This window comes from Podarcis vaucheri (genome assembly GCF_965113315.1).
Source record: "Podarcis vaucheri genome assembly, chromosome: 3".
Lineage (NCBI taxonomy): Eukaryota > Metazoa > Chordata > Lepidosauria > Squamata > Lacertidae > Podarcis > Podarcis vaucheri.
The window spans coordinates 63,202,237-63,221,043 of record NC_138761.1 but is presented as its reverse complement, the minus strand read 5'-3'; the positions used below and the strand labels follow the sequence as shown (position 1 = coordinate 63,221,043).

Genomic DNA, 18,807 nt, shown 5'->3' with positions numbered 1-18,807 from the left:
CTCAAATTATAACATTACCAAAGCAAGCTTCCTCTGAACTAATCAGGTCAAACAAGAACCACATTTCCACTAACATCTGAGAAGTTGTTAAAAGAACTGGAAAGAGTTTCTCAATGAGCAACACAAATGGATTTTGAATCTGAACTGTCAGTGATTCATTCCTTTTTTTCCTTCCACTGTTCTTTAAAACAAACATACACAGCACGCAGATGTGCAAGGGTGCTGGCCAGATTTTCCTGATTTAAAAAAGAAAGCCTTCTACTATGATCACACCTCAAGCATGCACTCCGCAAGCAGATAATCATGTTTGACAAACATATATAAATGTACAGTAGCTCACTGAATGCACACAGACCAAGTACCCATGTTGTGCAGACTGCCCTAACGTGTGAAGAGACTCTAATCCCAGAACAGACTCCAATTTCAGAACATTTTGGCCAACGCCCAGCTCCATAAGCAATACCCCTGTGTGTGTGGTTTTTCCCCAAATACATTTTGCTGTAAGATCTCTGCCTGGGAGAGGCAGAGCATTTCAGCAATGCAGCCAAACCCGTGGAGCCTGCACCGATTGCAAGAGCCTGACCCCTACAGCCCACTAAAAAGGTCCAGTTGGGGAGATCAGTTGCCCAGCCCGAACCTTGGGGGAGGGGGGGCTCAGTTCTTCACTACAAAGTGGGGAAGGGGGTGGTCTACCTGCCCCCCAATTCCCAGCTGCAGGCAAGGGTGTCAACTTGGATAAAATACGGTAGGGCCCAGGTATGCCTCAACCTGCATAATTGATCACAAGACGCAGTGCACGCAGACCATTTGAATGGCAGGGCTCGTCAATTGGGGGGGGGGGAAGCAGTCTCCTCAAATATTTTAGGGAGGGAGGCAAAGGGACCCCGGCCCCTTGGCTCCTATGGTTGCAAGCGAGACTTCCATCCGTTTTGCTGCCCCCCTCCCCATGCCCTGCCGCCAGCCTCTCGTCTCAACACAAAACGGCAGCGAGGAGGCGACCCGGGGCAAACCCACCACCACAGCCTGGTCTGAACTCCCGCCAAGCCCGCCAGGCAGCCGCCCGCCCACCGCGCCCTCCCGGCCAAAGGGCTCCCTCCAGCCCCGTGAGAGACTTACGGATTTTGACTTTGCGGTGGTCCAGGCGGGCGGCGAGAGCCTTGAGGGAGTCGAGGCGGTGCTGGAGGCGCGCGCTGCGCCGCCCCAGGCTGTCCGCTTGGGTCTGGATGCCGCCGAAGACGTCGCCGGCGCAGCGGGAGAGGTCGGAGAGCTGCCAGAGGAGCGAGACGAGCGAGTGCGAGCAGACCTCCTCCAGGGAGCCGAAGAGGAGCCCTTCCGCGCCGCCTCGCCCGGCGGGCGAGCCTCCTTTGTCCCTCGGAGCCGCCGCCGCCGCCGCGTCCTCTTCCAGGCGGCACAGCCTGAGCGGCGACACCGTCCTCAGGGGGAAAGGCATCGCGCGGGCTCTGGGGCGAAGGCTGCTCTGCGGAGGGGAGGGAGCAAAACTTACATCCACCACACGCACAAGTCCAAGAGCCTCTGCTTTTTGTTCTCCTGCCTCTTTCTGGAAGACTCAGTAGTTGTTTGAGGCCGCGCGGGGGCTGCAGCCGCGAGCCCGGCCGGCCGGGGGGCCGAAGAGGAGGCGCCACAGGTACATTGCAATGCGCCTCTGCAAAAGGGAGCGAGTTCGCCCCGCGGGCTCCTCCGCCGCTGGTGCTGCTACCTCAGGAAGAAAAAGCACGGGGAAAGGGGGTGGGGAAACACGGCCGCCCTGCCCTGACTGGCTCCGGGGGGGGCGGGGGGGAGATCCAGCCGGAGACCCCTCTCGCTCGCCGCCGGAGACGGAGGAACAGGAAAAGGAGCCGCGTTTCCCCCGGAGGAAGCGTGGGAGGGGGCTTGGAAGCGCGCGGGATCGCGGGCAGGAGGTGAGAGGGAGAGAGCTCAAGCTCGCGGGGGGGAGAAGAAAGGCGACCCACCCCCGCGGTCACCTGGGATCCCCTGCTCTCGCTTTTCCCAAACGCTCCCAACCCGGAAAAACGAAAGCAGCCGAAGGGGAGGTGGCGCAAAAGAACTCGACTCCACAGAAAGCTGGGAAAAGAAAATGTTTTTTTGGGGAATAATAATAAAGGCCGCCGCCTACCTGTAGCTCTCCAAACTGGAGCTACTGCCCCAGCTACTCCTTGCCTCCCAGCAAGCCGAAGGTGGAACTCTTCCCTCCCTCTTTTTCCCTCTCTCTCTCTCTCTCTCTGCCTGCATTCACTCTTTCCGCCGCTTGGTGTCCGAGGGTTACTTTCTCACACACACGCAGGAAGAATCTCGGCAGGTATCAGGCTCCCAAATAATCACATTTTCTAAATCACGGTTGCCCACCCCACCCCTCCACCATCACCCACTGGGATGCTTTGTGTAACAGGTGAGAGAGAGATAAGAGCATAACGTTGGGAGGAACCCAGCGGTGGGCAAAACGGCTACGGAGGCAACTGCTGTGGCAGTTCAACGTTTTCTCTGGCTTCTCCCGCCCCCTTTTCTCTCTCTCGCAGTATTTATTTACGGTCCTAGTAACTCTTTACCCAGCGGAGCTCGCTCCCAGGGGGAAAAAATGACATAAGATTGGAGCCTTAGGAGCTGGATTGTGTTACTGTGTCCCGCTGCAAGCTGGGAGCAAAGAACAGTCAACACACTCCGAGTAGCACCCAAACGTACTAGCCTAGTTGCCCCAATCTAGTTATTTGTGTATTACTGTATTTATGTCCCAAGTTTTATATATCATTTGATTGCAAAGCGGTTTACAAAAAAAGTAAAACAGTAACTTACTTGGTAAAAACAGTTCAACTACTATTTAAAACTTTTTTTAAAAGAAAATCAATTATAAACTAAACACCAGATTAAAGCACACGCCCACATTCTCCCTGTTTGGAGAGGCTTGCCTAAACAAAAGTGGTTTTAGCAGGCTCCCAAAAGAGTACAGTGAAGGCACTGCCTGGTGTCAATAGGTGAAGAGTTGCAAAACACTAAAAGATGAATTTCTTACAAATGTGGGACAAGTATTATGTGGCTCCTGTAACAGTGCCAGTTCTGCAGATCAAAGAGGTTAAGTGGGCATATATGGGGTAAGGTGATCTTTCAAGTAAACTGGTCCAAACTGCTAAGGGTGCCTCCAAATCCCATTCCCCAGAGCTGATCCAGGAGGATACCATGGTCAATGGCATCAAAAGCCAAAGTGAGATCAAGAAGCAGGAGCCTGGTTGCATTCCGCTTGTCTCGTTCTCTGCAAGTCAGATCAGCCTCTGGATGGATGAGTATGGTCCTATATTATTATGGACCAATTTGACATTTGGAAACAATACCACCAAACCATAGGACTCAGCAGATAAGCTACCAGTAACTTATGGAGGAGTAAGAAGACTAGAACAAGGAATAATGACCCTATATCAGCTGGATAGCTCAGTTGGTTAGAGCATGGTGCTGATAATGCCAAGGTTGTAGGTTTGATCTCCATAGGGACAGCTGCATTTTCCTGCATTGCAGGGGGTTGGACTACACTAGAGATCCTCAGGGTTCCTTCCAACTCTATGATTCTACCTCAGCCTCTGCCTCAGATAGTGGTCAGACTCAGCTCCTCCACCCCAACTGTACCTTCCCTTTCCTACTGCCACTGAAATTGGGGCAATATATTGGCAACTCCCCGCTACTTGCCCACCCAGACACATGTTACACTGTAATTCAATAACATCATATATAACTGGGAAGTTAGAGCCACTTAGGCCCAGCACATGCCACACTGTCAGAAGAAAGATGGTAAGGCCACTTCAACCCTTCTCCCTCTGTCTAACACTCAGGGGGAACCTCACCAAACCACACTGCCCCTCTAGAAGACTCTCACCCTAAGTGAGGGTCACAGGCCTGTCTCCCACAGCAGCGAGCCTATAATTCTTTACCTTGATTGACAGTGGGCAGCACCCCTGTTACTCCCTGAAGTGATGACCCAAAGCAGCAATCCCTTTGGGTAGTGCCTCCTTGCTAAATGACCCTGCTGCCCACAACAGAGCCTGTTCATATTGCAAGGCAGGCTCTGGCCCACACCCACACCCACACCCCAGCTGTATTCACTCAGCCAGCAATCAAACAGTACCCAACACTGCAATCAGCACACTCTTACCTGCAGGGAAATATCTCACTGGACAAACAAACTGCTGTAGACAGAAAACATACACAGACCTGGCAGGAGCCAGAATGGTGCCAACCAGTCCCTCTGTAGGTCTGCTCCAAGATTTTCCAAGATCGTAACAGTTAGTCTCTTTGCTTCATTAATAGTTAAGAATTCCGCTCCTGCCAAACCACCACTTCTACAAGGACTGAGGGAGAAACTCTCACCTGCCTGGTCTCCACTATAAGATTTCACAGGCCAGGAAATTAAGATTGTACGAAATTGGATACTGATCTACCCATTCAGGGAGCAAATTTATTACAAAATGTACCATTCCTGGAAAGGATGCTTATTTAGAACTTTAGCATCAACCACCTATGTCCTTGATGGCTTTTACTAGCACATTATAGGTTTACATGTATGTATAAAATATAGATAAACATTAAAATTCAATACATTAAGTGTACTCTAGTACAGATATCACATAAATGAAAATAAATTTGTCAAAGCAAAATTCAGAATGGTTAATATTATGTATTAGACCAGTTGTTGCAGATGACAGTCCAGTTCAACTGTAGTAATATATAATACCATTGGCCGTTCAATTTATAAGAGTATTTCTAAAACTTTTTGAATTTGGACTTTTAAAAAAGTAGTTTACTACCTCCCCACTTCTGCATGTCCACAAACACAAGCCAAAAGTAGAGGCTAATCCAGATTCAAGACTGTAGTTCCATGCTGCAAATGCCTTGTGTTACCTACCACAGCAGCTGCATTACATAAGTGAAAGAGGGATCAAGTGTGATCCTATCCCCCCCTCTCACAGTGTTCAGGAGAGGCGAGGAATACAAATTCAAGTTTTAATCTCTCTTTTATTTTTCAAAGAGCTATTATTCCATAAGAACTTTGGGGGATAAATAATTAAAGACACAAAGAAAAGAGTCCCATAGATCAACAAAAGATGAATGGCAAGTGCTTGCCCTGCTGTTGAATAGTGTACTTCATTAATTTATACTGGTGTAGTATCTAGTTCTAGGTAACAAAACATTGAATGGAAGACCTCAAACAGTACATAATAGATTTAGGGTCAGTTGATATGACTCATGGGGTGCATGCCTAGCAACCACCTATTTTCTGTCTATGACTGCAAAATATTTTCGCAAATTCAGATGCTGGTGAACCCACTGCAATGCAGTAATCAGAAGAAACTAGAGATCAACATGGCATTGTAAGTGATACGGCAGTAGAAGCTGCCTTCTTTAATTATTGGTTCACTCTGCATGACAAATTTCAGAACATGTTCAGCTGAAAAATAGTTGGTCATTCACCCAACATTTACATGAAGCTCAAAAGACTTGGGATGGTTAACAGGTGCAGGGCCCAGGAGACCGCCCCCACCATTTCCTCCCTAGGAATTGGGAGGAGACCGGAAGTGCATATTCACCAAGAGGCTGATGTCAAGGTAGCATTGGGAAGGCTGTAGACCAGGGGTAGGCAACCTAAGGCATTCTCAATCCGTCCCATGGATGGTCTGGAATCAGCGTGTTTTTAAATGAGTAGAATGTGTCCTTTTATTTAAAATGCATCTCTGGGTTATTTGTGGGGCATAGGAATTCGTTCATTCCCCCCAAAAAAACAGTCTGGCCCCCCACATGGTCTGAGGGTCGGTAGACCGGCCCATGGCTGAGAAAGGTTGCTGACCCCTGCTGTAGAAGATGTGGCAGATCTGGCTTCCAAGGAGTGTGTTGCAGCTGTTGCTGCTACTGTGGCGGCAGCGGTAAGTGATGCATCCTGTCACCCATGGCGGTTGTCTCACCTTGCCTCATGGGTGGACTAGTCCTGGTTGTATGCAACCAAGTAATTGCACAAGAGGAACTCACTTTCCATATCCTTCTCCTGTGTGCCCCCTCCCAAATTTGCTCTGGCGTTTCCCAAAACCCTCTAGAGTTGATTTGGGAGTGGGCATGAAAGGTGAGGAGAAGTTCCACTCACACAATGACTTAGTTAGATTTAAACCCCCCCCCCAATTTTTTTTTAGTTACTGCATTTTACTTCCACTGTTCATGTCATTTAAACTAGCTGTGCAGTATTATTACTATTATCAGTGGGAGTGTCTTCAATCCTGCAAAACGAGTCAGGCACTCTCCCCTGCACCTTCCTCTCTGCCCCATCTTTAACCTTTCACCTCAGTCACATGGGAGTGAATCTGTTGAAAAGAAATGTTATCCTCCATTTTACTCTGAACAACTGAAATGTCATTTTAATTTTTTATTTTTTGGACACTGCTTCATAAGTTTGCTGAAGCAACACAGATAGCAGCATTATATATCTTCTATTTAGATTTGAAAGAGGGTTTCTAAATATGTAAAGCGGGGCTCTGCAGGTATGTCATGTACCTACCTACAGAACATCCATCTGGTAAGGATTCCATTTCAAGCCACTGGCCCTCATCCAGCCTGTTATTGTTCTCCAGGCTCTGATCCAACTGCTTCTGTGCCTCACCTGATTCTGATGGAATGGAGTGATAGATCTGGGTGTCATCAGCAACTAATATAGAACAGAAACTTGCATAGGGATCAGGCCTCCTCACATGACATAAGCTGTTCTGACCTATGAATACTCAAGAGGCTTCTTACATGTGCAATAGTTACTGCTGATACACCGTGTGGATTTTTGTCAGTAACACTATGGCTTGGATGCTACGTTCCTGTGAACAGAATTCTGCTCACACAGTGCCAGGGTGGGAAAGCAATTTCACCCTTCCCTATGCAGCCATGGAAATCTACTCTAGAGAGTTTAGCACCGGAACAGTGCAGGAAGTAGCACTGGAGGCTGTGGGGGGAAATAAATAATTGTGGAGCAGGGGACCCCAGAAGGGCAATGTAAGATCCAAGCCTATGTTGTATATTGACTAGATCTGACATTTTATTTTGCCTTGGCTAACACTGAAATGGGATGCCGGTGGCGCTGTGGGTTAAACCACAGAGCCTAGGACTTGCCGATCAGAAGCTTGGCGGCTCGAATCCCCGCGACGGGGTGAGCTCCCGTTGCTCGGTCCCTGCTCCTGCCAACCTAGCAGTTCAAAAGCACATCAAAGTGCAAGTAGATAAATAGGTACCGCTCCGGTGGGAAGGTAAACGGCGTTTCCATGCGCTGCTCTGGTTCGCCAGAAGCGGCTTAGTCATGCTGGCCATATGACCTGGAAGCTGTACTCCAGCTCCCTCGGCCAATAAAGCGAGATGAGTGCCGCAACCCCAGTCGGCCACAATTGGACCTAATGGTCAGGGGTCCCTTTACCTTTACCTAACACTGAAATCAATATGTTATTATGAGGAAGGAATTATGAAGCAAATGTTATCTTTAAAATAGGATAAAGGTCTTAAATGTGTATTGGAATGACTTTTAAATGGTGGATTTATGTGTGTTGTTGTGTGAGAGAAAAGAGATTAAATGTTTATAGTTGTGAAGAAAAGCTTTGAAAAGGGACAAATGTGTAGTAAAGGCAATTAAGTATGACCTCATCCCATGCATTCAAGCATTTTTCCCCCTTTTCCCTGGAAGTCTAATATTATTTTCTAGTCTTTCAGGTTCACTCCCCTGAAGGTGCTACAGGTTTCCCATTCTTTCCCCCCTCCCCCCCTTTTTTTTTTGAAGTGGAGGACACTAAGTACCAAGCCAGCTAGGAGGCCCTGTTTAAGAGAGAAAACATATTTTATTACTGCTGAGTGGACAAAAAAGTGGTCAAACCAGCAGCAGCAAGTCCGGTGGAAACACACCAAAAAGAAACAAGAAATAAAGCTGATACAAGAAAACTTAATTGTCTAAAGAGAAAGACAGGGAGAAGCAGCAGCAGCTTACATTCAACACATGCTGCAGTAAATCTGTTCCTCAGGGGTCATACAGAAATTCTGTGAACATGTTCCAAATCTCAATGAGGCAACATCAGCTACAGCGTTCTCTGATGTTTTCCCATATCAGTGTTTTATGAGGTTTTCTTTGTAAAAGTAGCAGGGGGAAACACAGGCCCATAATAATGATAAATGCAGGCATTGATTACACTGCTTTCCCAACAATATTCCCCAAAGTGTAGCAGGTCAGTTGTGGATTTGGCTTTCTGGTTGTGTTGGACACTTACCAACGAGTACTGAAAGATTCACCCTAGGTGTGATTGTGGTTGAATACAACATGCTTGTCACAGGCAGGGAGGGGGACACTAAATGGAAGGTTTTAGGTTGGCCACCATTAGGACCGATCCAAGACATTTTGGCACCTGAGGCAAACCACAAAATGGTATGGTCCGTTCTGCCCCGCTCCCACCAGGGAAGGAGTGAAGATCTACATCAGGAACAAAGGGGGAATAAAGATCAACACTGGGAACAAGGGGATGATACTCAACTCAACATTACCATATGGGAATCAAAGGTCATTGTGGATGGGTAGGGAAGGGGCTCACTTTAAAACACGCTGGCCAGGTGCAGAGCCCAGAAATCCCCAGAGGGCAGCCCCCACCATTTCGTCTCATGCTGTGGGAGGAGACCAAGAGTGCCTCCTATTCGCCAAGAGGCTGCTATAGAGGTGGCATGGTAGGGACTGCTGAGGAGGTGGCAAGGAGTCCATGGCAGTGGCGGTGGCAGCAGCAGCAGGCAAGGCATTCCTTGGAGACTGGATCTGCTACCCCATAGATCGAGCCGCCTGAGGTAGTAGTCTCACCTTGCCTCATGGGTGGGGTGGCCCTGGCCACCATGTACATGAGTCTCAGGGCCACTTCAGAAGGCTTTGCAAATCACTCCACAAAGAGCAGCCTGCAGTTCTCAGAAGAAAGTTAATATCTGACCTGCGCTTCCTGGAACAGCTGCCACTTTTCAGTAGCAATTGATGCCAGCATAACAGCTGAAAAATGTGACACTATCCTCCTGAAAACCACCGCTGGGAAGTGGTAGCTGCATCTAGGGATACACCAAGTCAGAAGTTACTTCTTCCACAGTTTTATCCTTGGGGATGGTTGGGCACTTCACTTGGAAAAATCTGAACAAGTGTTTAGGCAGAAGCAATGTGTGTAGCTGGAAAATAGATTTCATTACGTTTACTTCAACTCAAAGCTACAGTTAGTTTGTGCTATCTTTGCAACAACTATTTAATTCACAGTTTATCTCTTGATGTGTCATTATCATAAGGTTTACAATTAACTGGGACAGATTCCATTTTAAAATCCAATGCACTTCTGCCACATGTTTCCTGTCTGTCTTCCCTTCCCAATATTGGCATAAACTGGCTAAGCAAACTCTTGCATGGAAGAAATAGCAAAACAAAGCAACAAAACAAAAAACCACCACAATGCTGCAGCACAGCACAGGATCAATGAAGGGTGAAGTAAAGGGCAATAATTTGTGACTGCAGTGAAGTGGCTGCCTGAGAGCTGGCCTACCACAAGTTCACTTTCCAGAACTGTGTTGACAATCCTAAGTAATCATTTCCATAGAGAGTCACAATTACACCCAAAATTACATACTGGACAGTACTACTCCTTTCCCACTCTAGCAGGATAAACATGAATTTGGCATTGTTGTTTCAAATTCTGAGCAGCAACTAACTTGGAATCTACAGTGCCCTGCTTAAGAGCACAGATGAGCCAAACTGAAAGCCACATTTGTTTATCTATCTGCCCCATGCACATAAAACACGAGGATAAGTCTATTTTTTTGTAAGAAAAGGTGCCTGTGGAGGAGGGGAAGTGAACTCTGCCCCATCTTCTCCCTGCGCTCCATCCCTACAGGCACTTTTCTCCCCATGCTGGCTCTGCTACCAAAGAGGGTCAGCATGAGACGAAAAGTGTACGCAGGAATGGAGCGTGTGGCGAAGACGGGGAGGAGGAGAAGAAAGGTTTCATTTCCCTTCGCTCACATTCACCTTTCATTCTAAAAATTAGAGGCTTCAGCTGAATCTTGGAACAGATGGACATCATCAGGTTTTTCCAGCAGCAACTCGGTAACTGAACACCAGTGCTTCCTGGTAGTGTAAGGGAGCGTAGGAGAGCTGGCTCTAAACACTTGCTTGGCATTGAATCCAGAAGGGTTTGCATCCGAGTGAACATGCATACGATCGGGATATTCATTGCAGCGCTGGAAGCAAGCAAGAAAGGAGGAGTGCTATGAATTCGCACAACAGAAGAAAGAGAGAGAGAGAGGAGAGAGAAAAAGAGGTCAAGGGTGCATCACTGTATTGGGGAGAAAGAGCAGCAGCGCTCTGGAGCTTTTTTAAATGCTCCGTACTTGAGGAGCAGAGCAGGTGAGCCGACGCAGCCCCTGAACAAGAACAAAAACTGAAATCTCTGCATTTCCTCTCATTTCGTTTTCTGCCTGAGAGGGCGCTCCCCTTTCTCTAATCAAGGGCCCGCCCTTATTGCGCTCCACCCTTGCCAATTATGGACAACCGCAATTAGCAAAGCCAAGCAGTGCTACTCTCAGAGGAAGGGCTCGTGCCCACTTCCCTCTTCCCTCTCCCTTCCAGGATCATGCTGCTTTTCCTAATAGGGGCGCGCTCTCTCTCTCTCTCTCTCTCTCTCTCTCTCTCTCTCTCTCTCTCTCTCTCTGTAAGCCGCGGAGGATCACGGGAGTTGTAGTCTCTTGGCGTTGAAGGCCGCGCCCCCTACCCGCATCGAACGGCTTTATGTGAAAAGGAGATTCATTTTGCTCGCTCCTTTTTCTTCGTGCGCTCCCCGGCCTTCCTGTAAAACACCTTCCGCGCCCCGCCTATTTCCCCCCTCTTCTCGAAATGGATTGTGGGAAATGTATTTTTTCTCTCGACGGAAACATGCCGTTTGGGATGAAATCGTACTACAACTCCCAAAATGCGAAGGAACTATCACGCGGCACGGGAACGCCCCCGTGAGGCTCTTTCAGGTCACATGACCACGGATGTTGCTTCCGTAAATATCAGGCTGAAATGCTTCAATTCGGACAAATGTGAACTCCCAGGTAAGGTGGATATAGGGATGGGGGGAAGAATTTTGGTTTCCGTTCTCTTCCGTCAGTCAGAAAAGACCTTTACTTGGAAAAATGTGGCAAAATTGGCCTTCTAACAGCCGGAAATTATTTCTAGCACTCCGATATTTTAAATGTGATAAAAGGCTCTACCAGGGTTCTTTGATCTGTTCCTTAAACATATTTTAAAAATATGCAATTTTGGGAATAAGTACCGACTTTAAGTTATGTGAGATTTTTTTGTTTCCTGTGTTTTTGCCACGCTCTCGTAGAACAGCAACTTTGTTTTAAATTCTGCATTCCCCTCCCCTCAGCTTTTAAACGAATATCATGCCGGGAAGGAGTTGGTATTTTTTAATTGCCTTTTAAAAATTATTATTAAAAGTGATTTACCTGACGCTACTGCTTGCCCTGCAGCAAATTGGACCATCCATCTTCATCAGACAGTCATAGAATTGTAGACTTGGAAGGGATCCTGGGGGTCATCTATTCCAACCCCCTGCAGTGCAGGAATCTCAGCTAAAGCACCCATGACATATGACCATCCAGCCTGATTAAAAACCTCCAAGGAAGGAGAGTCCACCACTTTACAAGGGAATTTGTTCCACCATTGAACAGGCCTTACCACCAAAAAGTTCTCCCTGATGTTTAGTCAGAATTTCCTTTCTTGTAACTTGGAAGCCTTTGGTTCAGGTCCTACAAAGCAGGAGAAAACAAGCTTGCTCCATCTTTCATGTGACATCCCTTTAGATATTTAAAGATGGCTATCTTATCTTCTCAGTTTTGTCTTTTCCAGGCTAAACATACCCAGATCCCTCAACCGTTCCTCATAAGGTTTGGTTTTCAAACCTTTGATCATCTTCGTCTCACCCTCCTATGCACACGTTCCAGCTTGTCAGTATCCTTAAACTGTGGTGGCCAGAATTGGACACAGTACTCCAGGTGTGGTCTCACAAAGGCAGAACAGAGCAATACTTAATCTAATGGCACACTGTTAAGATTTGTTATTTGGCATTAGGCTGTCTATGAACGTTAGTTAGGCTTTAAAATATTCTTCTAGCAATATTAATCAGATGTAATTTGACTGACAAGATTTGCATCACGTCAACCAAGTGACAAATTCCAAAAGAGTCACTATGTTGGTTTGTCCTAACAAAAGCAAGAAGAGTCTAGTGGCACCTTGAATAATATAATTTTATTATGGCCTAAACCTCCTTTTTCAGATAGATAAGGTGGCCTGCAGTTAGCCATAATTGGAATGTTAATAGGTGGTCATGCAACCTTTTCTGAATCTGTTGGTACAGAGGAGGGCAACCAAAATGGTCAAAGGCCTGGAAACGATGCCTTATGAGGAACGGCTAAGGGAGCTGGGCATGTTTAGCCTGGAGAAGAGGAGGTTAAGGGGTGATATGATAGCCATGTTCAAATATATAAAAGGATGTCATATAGAGGAGGGAGAAAGGTTGTTTTCTGCTGCTCCAGAGAAGCGGACACGGAGCAATGGATCCAAACTACAAGAAAGAAGATTCCACCTAAACATTAGGAAGAACTTCCTGACAGTAAGAGCTGTTCGACAGTAGAATTTGCTGCCAAGGAGTGTGGTGGCGTCTCCTTCTTCGGAGGTCTTTAAGCAGAGGCTTGACAACCATATGTCAGGAGTGCTCTGATGGTGTTTCCTGCTTGGCAGGGGGTTGGACTCGATGGCCCTTGTGGTCTATTCCAACTCTGTGATTCTATGATTCTATTAGCTTAGAAATGTGCAGCCTAATTCTAATGTATATTTACTCAGCAGTTAATCCCACCGAGTTCAATGGAACTTTATTCCAGGTAAATATTGTAACTGCAATATATAATAAAAGTATATTGCTGTGGTGGATACAGTTGTAGGAACCTGTGCACAGCTAATTATTAGTTACTTTTATTTTTCTTTTACTTTTTTGTGCTATGATTGGATAGACACTTAAAATATGGTCATATTTGGGCAACATATATTTCCCTGTATAATTATCTAACTATAAAATAGTGATCGATAGGCTACCTATTAAAAAATATTTCAAGCACAGATATTATTAAATGGCATTGGCCACACAAAAGCTAAAGCCAGCTTGCAAGCATAGCATTCCAATTCTATGCATATTTGGAAGCAGAACCTTGAACAATGGGAATTACTTTTTATTAAATGCACGTAAGAAATGTTTATATCTTTCTTCCTGACTGCACTCTTGAAGTACCTCACAGAACTTAAAGTATAAGTAAAAATACTCTAAAATTGATCTGTTAATATTAACCATGCTCTTCATTGGCACAGATAACACTATATATTATTTAATCTTTCCTCCTCAGAGAGGCATTAACCATATAGTACCAACAATCTGTGAAAATGGAAGAAAGAAAAACTAAGAGAAGGAGTCCCAAATCATCCACTTCTCATGTCACTCAAGTGGTCAACAATAAGAAAAATTCTGTGCCTCCTAGCAAAAGTACAGTGTTTTCAAACCCTGCACCACAGCCACCTTCACAGAAACCAAAGTTTAAAAGGTAAATGCTCATATGTTGCCTGTTGTTGTCAAGCTGCTGGCCAAATTGAGACTTTATACTTTTCAGGCAGAGAAAAAAAATAAAAGAAGAAGAAGAGGAGTTTGGATTTGATATCCTGCCTTTCACTCCCTTTAAGGAGTCTCAAAGTGGCTAACATTCTCCTTTCCCTTCCTCCCCCACAACAAACACTCTGTGAGATGAGTGGGGCTGAGAGACTTCAAAGAAGTGTGGCTGGCCCAAGGTCACCTAGCAGCTGCATGTGGAGGAGTGGAGACGCGAACCCGGTTCCCCAGATTATGAGACTACCGCTCTTAACCACTACACCACACTGGCTCTCTTTGATTTAGGCTGCAGTCTTACACCAACTTACAGTAAACGTCATTAGATACAATGGCTCTTTATTTGTCCCTATGGCACGGCGAGCCACATGTGTAGACTTGGATTTTCAGTGATTGCTTTTTTGTACTACAGTTCTAATGAAATCACAAAAAGGGAAAAGTAATCTAACTAAATGTACTTCAGAGAATTTTACTGTTTTACCAGTTATCTTTCTGCAGCAAGGCACCCAAGACTACATACAAGCATATAATATAAATTCACTAAAACAGTAACAAAACAACCCAGAAATACAAAAGATTGAGTAATAATTAAATGCAGTACTTTTCCCTCAAGCAAATACTTTGTTTCTAATGACATAAAGTCTGCATTGTTGATTAATTTCATGTGATCTTGTTTAAAATTTGTTTAAACTGCAGATATTACACATTTCCAGAATTCTGAGGTCTGTTGTTAGGCTACTTTTAATTTTATAATACAGGGTTTTTGAAATAGTGGGTTGTTGAATGCTTTTTAGAAAAAAATCTAACCCATGGTTTGGATAGTCCAGTAAAACAATGATACCCTTTAAAAGTTTCCATTTAGAATTTGTCAAACATTTTTAAGGAGATAAATCCTTGTCATTCAAGCAGTTATCTCTAATTCAGAAATTAGCATGCAGCCTTTCTTAGCTAGGAATTTTCCATGAAATCTTTGCATGATATCAGATAGAGCTCTTTTTCTTTCTTAATGAAATGTAAAATCTAGAGAAGCTGTTTGTACAATCAGGTAACCGTATCACTACCTTCATAAGTTTATACTGTGAATTGCAAACTAGAACACTAGTTCTGGATATAGCATAATGGATCATTTGTAATATATTTGTGCTTTTGTCCCAGGATGATATTTTCTTTAAGGCATTTGTCACATTGTACATTCAAGATAGCAAAAAGACTGAGAGCACCAAGAAGGTGGTAATAATTTAAATAACTTATTTTTCTCAGGGGCATGAAAGAGAAAGCCAAAGCACCAGGAGCAGAAAGCAAAGGAGCACAGTCTGCTCCAATCCAGCACTCATTTCTCACTGATGTATCAGATGTTCAGGAGATGGAGAAAGGACTTCTGAGTCTTCTGAATGACTTCCACTCTGGCAAACTTCAAGCATTTGGTAACTTGACTGCTACTTCTCCACTTCTTTCACATGTGAAAGTGTAGGATATGGCTGAAAGTCTTAAGTGTCTTAAAACTTATGTGGTGTTTCAATAAACCATCTCTCTCTCTCTCTCTAAATCTGGGTATCTGTAGCAGAGGGGGCAGATCATGGTACTATTGCCAGACTTCGAAGTACAGTTGTACCTCCGGTTGCGAACAGGATCTGTTCTGGAAGTCCGGCCACATCCCGAGGAATTTACAACCAAAGGTGCCACTTCCGCACATGCACGCGGCGCAGTTTAGCGCTTCTGCGCATGTGTGCGCGGTGAAACCAGGAAAATACTTACAGGTTTGCCGTGTTCACATCCTGAAAGACACACAACCAGAGGTGTGCATACTGTACTGTAGAGCTATAATGTATTGTCTTATGCTGCATACTTTTGCCAGTGTAAATCTTCTAATTCTTTTATACAGTCGAACCTTGGAAGTCGAACGGAATCCGTTCTGGAAGTCCATTTGACTTCCAAAACGTTCGGAAACCAAAGCATGGCTTCTGATTAGCCAAGCATGAAGCTCCTGCAGCCAATCGGAAGCTGTGGAAACTGGGTCAGACGTTTAGCTTCCAAAAATTGTTCAAAAACCGGAACACTCACTTCTGCTTTTTGATAGTTCGGGACTGAAATGTACGAGTTCCAAGGCATTCAGCAAACAAGGTACAACTGTATTGGAATAAGTAGAAGAGATGATCTATTCCTTTACCTTTGTCAGAACTTTGTTTTGATATTTCTGCATTCTGATTGTTTCAGGAAATGAATGTTCCATAGAGCAAATGGAACATGTAAGAGGAATGCAGGAGAAGCTGGCCCGCTTGAATCTAGAGCTTTATGGGGAGTTGGAAGAACTTCCTGAAGATAAGAGAAAAGTAGCTAGTGACTCCAATCTTGATAGGCTGCTGTCAGATGTAAGTATAAACAACGAGGATTTGCTCTACACAGTCAAATCTGTATTCAGAAATTGGGAAGAGCTGAATGGAAGTTCTTGTAACAATAAGAACCACATCTATAGATGCTAAGATTAGTTTTCTTAAGCACTGTACTTCTATTCTTGACTGAATAGAACTCTGAAGCTGGCTAATTCCATTGCTGTCTAAGCCTAAGCTTGGGCAACCAGAATAATTCTGAAAATGGTACAATAATTACGGTAAACCTGAATTTAGTTTTGCAGTGAACCAGAACAAGCATCTGTACTGGTTACCAAAATTCTTTTGGGCAAAGTGCTGTTTGGTATCTATAAAGCCCTTGGGTCCAGGGCACCTCCTTTCATATCATTGGTATAATCAGCCTTCCTCCAGTGGAAGACTCCATTGGATCTCAGTCCTTTCTGTGAATGGAAGGAGCCCTCCCACTTGCAGAAGAGACACACTGAATCTAATTAACTGAAACTTGATTGCTTGGCTAATTTATCACTATCATGCTGATTCTCTGTTTTTTTGCATTGTAGTTGGAAGAACTGAATTCCTCTATGTATCCTTTTTGTGAAATGGCCTGTGCTGATGAAGCAAGTGTTAATTGTCCAAATTGTACACCTTAGTTCGTAATCAAATTGTAATGATGAATCTAGGTTAAACAATCTGACATCAATTCAACTCCTCAAGCAACCTTTCATTTTAAGGCTTTTATTTTAGGTTGTGTTAGATTAACAAACCCATATTCTCCTTTGTTCCTATGGCTTCTTAATAATACTCTGCTTTTCTTGCTATTACCTTAAACATTGCTGTTTTCAAAGTACATATAATACTAGGAAAAATTGATGTTTTTATAGTTCAATCCTGTAAGATGCAGTTCCTTAACTTGCTTGTTTCAGACAAAAACTTCATTTAGCAGATGTTCAAGATGTTCCGAATACCAGCACAAGCTAAAATGCACCTTGTCTTTGTTTGTGTTTCGGAAACCCAGGGTGTCTTATTTCATTTCCAGTGGACTCTCTTTCTTGCTTCTGCAGCAAAGTATTTATATGCAAGTGAACATATTCACACATTCCTCTTAGCAGATGCGAGTTCTGCATATCTGTCAGGGTTGGAATCTAGGGTACAGGATGACCATGTCTTGCTGCTATGCTTTGTATTACTGCCTTATCGACCGTGAAGTGTTTGAAAAACTTGGAAAATGCGTTTTTATGCTGAGTGTTCGGATGATTTTGAGTTCCATATAAGTATGATTTTTAATATAATATCTTCAACTTTGATTAAATTAATAATGGAGCGTGGTGTTCCTTTAGCTTTCCCACAGTGCAGACAATCAGCTTAGACGTTCCTGTGTTTCTTTTTGCGGGTGATGCTGTTAAATGAGTGTTTAATTTATTTCGGCAATAAAATGATTCTAAAGATTGCTAGTGTTTTTCTCTACAGTAACAATTTATATGTCTACCACGGAGAGGTTCTTTAAGTGTGGCTTATTTTGGTGGGGGGCAAGGGGGGGTATTATACTGCAGTATCAGGGCTTGAGTCAGGCGTAGGTCAACAAAAAACAATAAATCACCCAAGGCCAGTGAAGTTAAAACTTTATTCAAGTTCAGGCCTAGCAGTCTCTTCCTAGGAGGTCTTGCCCCGATGACACAGTTGCAAGGACTAAAGGTCTCTTCCTTCCCACCCTTCTCTAAGGCTTCTCTTCTGGGTTTTTCCTGCACAGTCTCAAACCACGTCTGCACATGACTAAACACTGTTCTGTACTTTTCATTTCTCTGTGTGTTCTTGGAGACACAGGGAAGGGGAGCTGGTCGTAGCAGGATGGGCAGACTCCCTGGATTCTTCAGCAGCCTCTTGACTCCCTTCCTCTCCAGCTTCTGCTTCAGCCTCAAAGTCTGAACTGTACTCTGCCACAGATTCTTCTTGCTTACTAAACCCTGTTGCCTCTGACAAATCATTGTTCTCCCACTGCCAATCCCTTGGCTCTGAGCCTTCTCCTCCTGGGGGTTCCCTTGGGGGTTCGCCAGCGGGTGCCTCTTATCACTGCTCCCAGCCAGTCCATGACATACAGAGTTTGCTTTTAAATTCTTGTTTTATTTTCCAAATCTGTTGCTAAAGGAGTTTGTTTAGCCCATGGTTGGTTTTTACTCCCTGAATCTGAAGATCATTTGGGTTCTTTGTTTTAAAAAGCTTATTTCACACCTTTTTCAAAGAAGAACTCAAGCAATAAAATATGAAAACATAGCCACGAAATTGATTAAGTTAGTCCAAGAACAACAGTTAACATGAGGAACTAATAATTCCAGTAAGAAGCACTCAGCAACACCAGGAGCAAGATGTAAATAAAGTTCTGCCATGAAGATCTGAAACTTGTTTTGAGACATTCATTCTTTTTCAACTCTTAACCTTCATCAAAACTGCAGAATATCAAAATACAAAAACAGAAGAAAACCTATACAATCACTTTTGAATAAAACTCTGTGATGTTGGTTTTTTTAATGTAGTGTACCAAAGGTTCTGACAGGCCAACAAATTTCAGATAAGCTATGGAAATGATGCACCAGATAAAAAGGAGTTTCTTTTTATATACATCTATTTTTTCTTCAGAAGCAAGGAAAAGGTGACTTAAATGTAGATGCATTGTAGTCAAAATAGCTTCACATCAATTAGTCATTCTTCTAACACCCCTGCTAGATAGTCTATGATTATTGCGTGTG

The 18,807-nt window shown here is 44.4% G+C and overlaps 2 protein-coding genes and 1 long non-coding RNA gene across 7 annotated transcripts in view; 1 reads left to right on the top strand and 2 right to left on the bottom strand.

Moving 5' to 3' along the window:
- The window catches only part of NHSL1 (NHS like 1), a 142,914-nt gene extending 140,675 nt beyond the window's left edge, over positions 1–2,239 (bottom strand). For 3 of the 4 annotated variants that reach the window (XM_082215871.1, XM_082215873.1, XM_082215879.1), the window contains exon 1: positions 1,117–1,586. In XM_082215871.1, the coding sequence (XP_082071997.1) occupies positions 1,117–1,450 (334 nt within the window). In that variant the 5' untranslated portion in view covers positions 1,451–1,586. Of the gene's footprint in view, positions 1–1,116; positions 1,587–2,134 lie in introns of those variants that run through there. The other variant, XM_082215872.1, reaches the window with a different exon arrangement.
- A 4,537-nt stretch (positions 2,240–6,776) lies between these two features.
- Positions 6,777–10,859, bottom strand: LOC309528521. The gene is made up of 3 exons (XR_014217790.1): positions 10,791–10,859; positions 7,445–10,260; positions 6,777–7,080 (listed from the first exon to the last, which is right to left on the bottom strand). It is a non-coding gene; the product is annotated as an uncharacterized lncRNA (long non-coding RNA).
- Positions 10,860–10,993: 134 nt separating this feature from the next.
- Positions 10,994–17,511, top strand: CCDC28A (coiled-coil domain containing 28A). 2 transcript variants are annotated; one of them, XM_082216008.1, is made up of 7 exons: positions 11,031–11,115; positions 11,918–12,063; positions 13,465–13,659; positions 14,979–15,142; positions 15,933–16,087; positions 16,627–16,649; positions 16,990–17,511. In XM_082216008.1, the coding sequence occupies exons 3-7, from the start codon at positions 13,502–13,504 to the stop codon at positions 17,042–17,044; spliced, it is 555 nt and encodes a 184-aa protein (XP_082072134.1). In that variant the 5' UTR covers positions 11,031–11,115; positions 11,918–12,063; positions 13,465–13,501; the 3' UTR covers positions 17,045–17,511. The 2 variants fall into 2 exon arrangements, with proteins under 2 accessions (XP_082072133.1, XP_082072134.1); XM_082216007.1 differs by lacking the exon at positions 11,918–12,063 and having other exon boundaries at positions 10,994–11,115.
- Positions 17,512–18,807: the final 1,296 nt, after the last annotated feature.

What these genes read in the sequence shown, in the direction of transcription:
- CCDC28A (XM_082216007.1), top strand. Translation starts at nt 13,502, where the DNA reads ATGGAAGAAAGAAAAACTAAGAGAAGGAGTCCCAAATCATCCACTTCT. An exon ending in TTGATAGGCTGCTGTCAGAT is followed by an intron (nt 16,088 to 16,626) that starts GTAAGTATAAAC and finishes TTTGCATTGTAG; the next exon opens with TTGGAAGAACTGAATTCCTC. An exon ending in GAAGAACTGAATTCCTCTAT is followed by an intron (nt 16,650 to 16,989) that starts GTATCCTTTTTG and finishes TGCTTGTTTCAG; the next exon opens with ACAAAAACTTCATTTAGCAG.